Here is a 6,000-nt window from a genome sequence, read left to right as displayed (position 1 = left end):
CGTTTGCGTGAGAAGTGGCGTACGCACGTTTCAGGCCCCGTTTTGTGCCTAAGCAACGGTTATAAATGAGACCCCAGAGCATTTCCTCTGGCTGTTTGAAAGGTGTGTCACTATGTCGGCCGCTGTTGGCGCCTGTGCTGGTCCAGGCTCTTCAATAAGTGTATGAAAACAAACAAAAGAGAAACTCAGATAAGGCTTTATATTATGTTGATTATATGATTCAGTCACAACGTCAGTTATTAGGGGTTGTAGGCTGTAATGTTTTGTATCCCAAATATGTAAAACAATAACAAAATATTCCTCTAACATACAGTATTCCTATAATTATTTTTCAGTGGTGTTACAGTCAGTAACTGACGTGCACTGCACAGCTAATGTTACAGTTACATTAGTAAGATGTAAACCCAGAGCTGTGGTACAAAAAACAGTGTAATGTATTGCTCTAGAACACGGATTAATAACACAAACCGGTGTAGCTTCGGTCTGGTCCCTCTGGCTCATTCTGTCCTCCTTCCCACTGCTGCAGCTCCAGGAACTCCCCCTCTTCTCTCGCTCACCTCGGTACAGCTCTCAGCTGTTTCTGTGTGTCAAGGGAGAAGACACATGTCTCCTCTGTTTGCTAACGTTAGCTCGTATTACCTTCGTAAGTCCGCATTCAGCTACCTTGCGTCAGTAATAAAGCACTACCACAGCGTGGTTCCATATTTTCTATATGTAAACTTTAGTAAAGGAGGCGCCTGGCTTTCCTTGGCGATGTCGACAGCGCCGTGTTTTAGCAGACACACCCGGAGCGGAGCAGGAATCAGAACCGGCTAAAAAGAACAAGTTCCTCGTATACAGTCCTTACATCCAACCCTCACCATAATCATAAAGCCTGGAGAGAAATTGTTTTTTGTTCGTGTGTAGGCCTACTATGAAAAGCACTTTGCATTGTTAATTGTGGTACTTGTACTTTTACTATTGATACTTAAGTACATTTCAACACCACATACTTTTGATACTTAAGTACATTTACTATGAGCTACTTTAAGGATTTGACTTAAGTAATTTTCTTACAGGTGACTTTAACTTTTATTGGAGTCACTTTCAGGTAACTATATGTACTTTTACTCAAGTATGGCTTTCAAGTACTTAATACACCACTGTCTATAGACTCCTCATCACTGGAGAGAAGACAGCTCAGTGAGGTCATCTGGCGTTTTGATGCATGAGGGCCACCATAGCTCTCCTCACGATAAAGAGGAGCAGTCAGTTTGATACGATGTTACCTACCCTTTACACACTGAACCTAGTAATTGTAATTAAATTTCCTGCGGATGTTAAAACCTCAGTTATTTATAGGTGCATCATGTATATTATGCATAATGTCATCTGTACCGAACTTGCATCACACACATTTCCCTGTGGCCCAGTTGTCAATTCTTGGGAACATAAAATGTAATCTAATGTTTTTGAACCAACTCAGAGGAATCAGAGGTTTTTAAACTTAAACACCAATATCTCATAAGCTCTGATTCACTGTCCTCCACAATCCCCATGTATAAAATCTTTCCCCTGATTATTCATGACAACCTGAGTCAATCAGACTTATTAACAGTAGAAAGATGACATGAGTGACCTTGATTCATCTGACAGGCCAGGTTGTTCTGCTTTTAAATAGTATTAAGTTTATTTTAAAATGTTAAATTGCATTTAATTTAATTAAAAGGGTCATCATGGTGGATTTGCTGACATGACCTCTGGAGGATGGCGGGAAAATTTGGTCCAGACACCTTCCAGAGTTTGCATTTCACAAACGCACATGAATGCAATAGGAGATTCTCCGCACATAGGCACTCACAACATAAACTTCCTGATCATTCAGCTGAGGGGTGGCGCATCATAAAGAGGCAGGTTGTAACAGATTAATTGTGCAGCAGAGATCACATATTTCTGTTGATAGCACATCAACACCAGCATCAGGTCTGACATAATTTAGGTGCCTTCTACATGTATGGCACCTCTTTTTCATGAGGGGATATTTGTTTTATTTTTGTTTGTTTTCTGCGTCTGTTGCATGTGTTGTCACATCAGCTCTTCCAGATTTTCTGCTGACTTGTCTTACATTATCTTGTGTAAATTGTCAAAACCTAGTCTACTTATTCCAGAAATCTGTCTTGTCTGTCTTTGCCTCGCATCTATTGAAGACCATTCATCTCATCGGCCTAACGCTTGATTTGTGTATTGTCAAAGGCCAAAGAAGATGTTGTGTCAAATTTGGTGCAATTTGACCTTGTGATATGTTCAATATGAATAAACTTTGTATAAACAGGAAACTAGTATTCTGTAGCAGCAGCACCTGGGACTCATCAACTATTCATGACAGCAATGATAACTGATTCTATAGTTCGGGGCTCTTTGTACTGATTCTTGCTTCTCTGAACTTGTGTGTGTTACATTATAACACAGACACACACATTACCTCAACTCTACTCCAGAAACACTTATTTCATCATAACATTATCATACACATCAATGAAACTGCTTTGTGTTTTTTCCTTGTATGTCCTTTCATTATGTACATATATCTGTGTCTTTTATATAGCTTATATAGCCCTTTTATTGTCACTATTTCACATTCAAAAAAACATTACATGTCAAGTGGTTTTCACACATGGGTACACCCACTAAAGAGCAGCCCCTGCGCCATGTTTTTCCAAAATGCATGAAACTCATTGGGCATATGTATCATGCCCAGATTTAGAATATAGGACAAGATCGTAAATATCCCTTTTATGTTTGAAGGTCTTCTGCGCAAGATAAGTTACCAACTACCGTAGAGGTTAGCAGGTGTAAGTGGCCTCCAGCGGATGTTAGGGACATAACTTCAGTTGTGAACCTTATCGTCATCAAGTATTTTGGCCTTGTAATCAATGATGCAGGTCGAACTTGATGGAATGACGAGGCTAAAGGTAAATCTGGTTGGACCAGAGTATCAGGTCTGGTCTTAAGGTGGTAGTGGCAATTTGTGATGGGACTGTAAGCCACAGGCTGGCGTCCAAAAACTTATCCCAGTTCCAGGCTTGCTCAATCTGATTACTACTGGTCAGTGGAGGAAGCCCTCTCAATTGAGAAGTGGCTTACGCATCTTTCAGACCCAGTTTTGTGCAGTTAAAAATGAGGCCCCTTATATGCTTAATTCTACACAATTTGAAATCTCACAGCATTTCAATCTTCCTTTCTCAGACTTTTATAGTTAAATGGACTATTGGAGTATCATGCTAAATAAAACATTATTTTCAAGTTTATTTAAGTAAAAAACTAGGCTTAAGAATAGAATTTAACTTTTCTAACCCCCACATTGAGAAAATGCTCGTTATCTTAATAATAAAAGACAACTGACCCAAGACTTCACTACTTGCTGTGGCTGAGGAGTGGTTCATAGAAAAAGTGCTCCACATAGATGCACTGTATTAATGTGTCTGCGAATGGGTTAATGGCACACTGTAAAGCACTTTTACCATTTACTCGTCTTTTATTTGCAGAATTTAAGTGATCAGATGGTCATCATCAGAACAATATTTCACATGTAATGTCTTCAAAAGCCAGTTCAGTTTTGGAAACTTAAATGTCATTGTGGCAAAGGACCATACCACAGGGCTCTCCCACACACAGCCAGAGATGGTTCGGTTGCTTTAAAGATTTTTTTTCCTTCATACACACGTGATGAAACATAAAGTCCAAACCAAACATAAATCTCAGCCCTTTCTGCTGGCACCTCGGCTTTGCAGCTCTGTCTCGCAGTGTCTCTCCATGAGTCCTGATCAATCAGCTAACTGCTCTCACCTGTGCTGATTTATCCTCTGGCACAGGTGAAGGTGCTCTCCCAGCCACCTCCACACGTTTGAAATTATAGCTTTCATCCCATCAACCTTATTTATTAATTTATGAATGGCCTATGTTAATATTTGCCTGGTACACTACTTCTGATACATGTAATGTGATATGTCATGATGCTGATTAATTTGTGATACTGATTCATTCAATAGTTACAATACAAATCTACTCTAAGCTTATTTACAAACTGATTGCCTTTAGTCTAAACAACTGATAATAGGTTAACTAAACCATTAAAATATCAAATATAATATTTCCATAAATTATGAAAAATTTAATTTTCCCCAAACTTAATATTGCAGTATTACCAGCAGGAGAAACTAGATGTGTGACTTGATTTTGGTGAGAACACACAGAATTACAGTGAAGTTATTGAAACCCTTACCCTTTTGTAACATCTCTTTTCAGTACTGCACTTTGAAGAAAGTCCCTGCGCACTCGTCTCACAGCCGGCTATACAATGAGACCAGTGTTCTGTGTCCAGCTCGGAGGACAGCTTATATTGATGTTGTCTACCTAGTGGGAAAGAGTCGGCTTTTGTGTTTTATCAACGTTTCGTTTATGACTTATTGATCCAAATAATCTGACTTCCGGGTCACAGAAATCAAACAAATTAAATATCAAAATCAAGTTCGGCACATGACCCATTTTTCATTTACTATTTTTTATTTGAGTAAAGAATACAAACAATTTTTCGTCTCTGTCTTCTAGTCATTTTATTTTTTGGTTATACTCAAGAGAAGATAAAATCCCAAAAATGTTTTACTTTCTCTCAATCCCATTTGACCAGAAAAAGAAAAAAAAATTCATTAATCACACGTTTTGGGTTTTACAAGACCCATTTCTGAAAGGAAAAATCCAATGCCCGAAAGATACACGGACCCTCACAGCTGTATTTTCTATCTTTCCTACAGAACATAAACGCATCATCAGACTCCCCCGTCTTTACGTCAGCGGCTTTACCTGTTCACACAGGTTAGGCACACAGGTACCTGCTCACACGAGTGTAGCGTTCACTAGTAAGTATGCGGAAGTAACATGTTTTTATGAGATAAATGCTTAATTTGGAAATAGAGAGGCTTTGCAGTGAATAGCGGAGGTCTAATGGAGGTCTGACGCTCATGACAGGGACACAGCTGCATGAATTATCCTGTATCATCGAGGTGTTGAAAGACGTTTTCGCCTGTGAAAGAACTGTGCAACAACCTCCGACATGTTCTTCAAGACTCCCGAGGTAAGCACACTCTAGTCATCTCCATTAATTTTACAAGTAAAACATTTGACATGTTGTTTGGATTGTGGAGGTTAACAAACAGACCAGCTTACTTTACAAACTTATGTCAAACAAAAACGAGTTTTTACTCTTCTGTGTTTACCGAACGACCTGTGTGTATTTAGTTATTAATCGATGATGTTAGATCATGTCTCCGGATCGTTCCGTCACTTTAACCCTAGGGTCCTGAACTGCGGTCAAGCCAGCCGACACTCGCGTCTCTGTGGTCAAATCAGCCGACACAGAAATTCTACTGCACTCATATACTGACATTTATGGTAAACGCATCCAAAACGCCCAGACCGGCAGCTGAGTACTCGAAGTTAGAGGAAGAACACATGTGGGCCTACGTCCGGTTTTCATAATAAACTGTTGACATGGAGCCTATAAAAAATGCTTAATTGAAAGTAAAATGTATTGGATTATATTCAGAAGAAGTATGTATCGTTTTACCTGTGTCATTTTTATGAATAGCATTTTTACTGTATCAGTGAAGAGATTTTACTAAATAAAAGTCACTCATTTGTAGCTTCAAATAGGTAATTTCTGGATATTTCAAAGTACTATAAAAAAGTTTGCTCAATAATTCCAGAGAGAGACTGATATGCCTGTGTCCAGGACCTCTCAGGCTACCCACACACAGACTATCAGACATTTTTACTGTACAGATTAAGAGATTTTTCAAAGGAAAGTCCAACATTTACCCTGTGGAATACATAATTTCTGGATATTTCAAAGTACTACAAAAACAGTTTGCTCAATAATTCCAGAGTGAGACTGATATGCTTCTATTCCCACTCCTATGACTAGTCCCTTTTATTGGAATCTGTAACTGTCCTACCCTCTCTTCC

At 39.0% G+C, this 6,000-nt stretch overlaps 1 protein-coding gene across 1 annotated transcript in view; it reads left to right on the top strand.

The window, feature by feature from the left end:
• The first annotated feature begins 5,050 nt into the window (after positions 1-5,050).
• Positions 5,051-6,000, top strand: part of LOC132998941 (anoctamin-9-like) — a 95,185-nt gene continuing 94,235 nt past the window's right edge. Inside the window, exon 1 of the mRNA XM_061068694.1 lies at positions 5,051-5,110. Coding sequence (XP_060924677.1) covers positions 5,090-5,110 — 21 coding nt within the window. The 5' untranslated portion in view covers positions 5,051-5,089. The remainder of the gene's footprint in view (positions 5,111-6,000) is intronic.

Source organism: Limanda limanda, chromosome 3 (genome assembly GCF_963576545.1).
Source record: "Limanda limanda chromosome 3, fLimLim1.1, whole genome shotgun sequence".
NCBI lineage: Eukaryota > Metazoa > Chordata > Actinopteri > Pleuronectiformes > Pleuronectidae > Limanda > Limanda limanda.
This window is presented reverse-complemented; position numbering and strand designations above follow the sequence as displayed.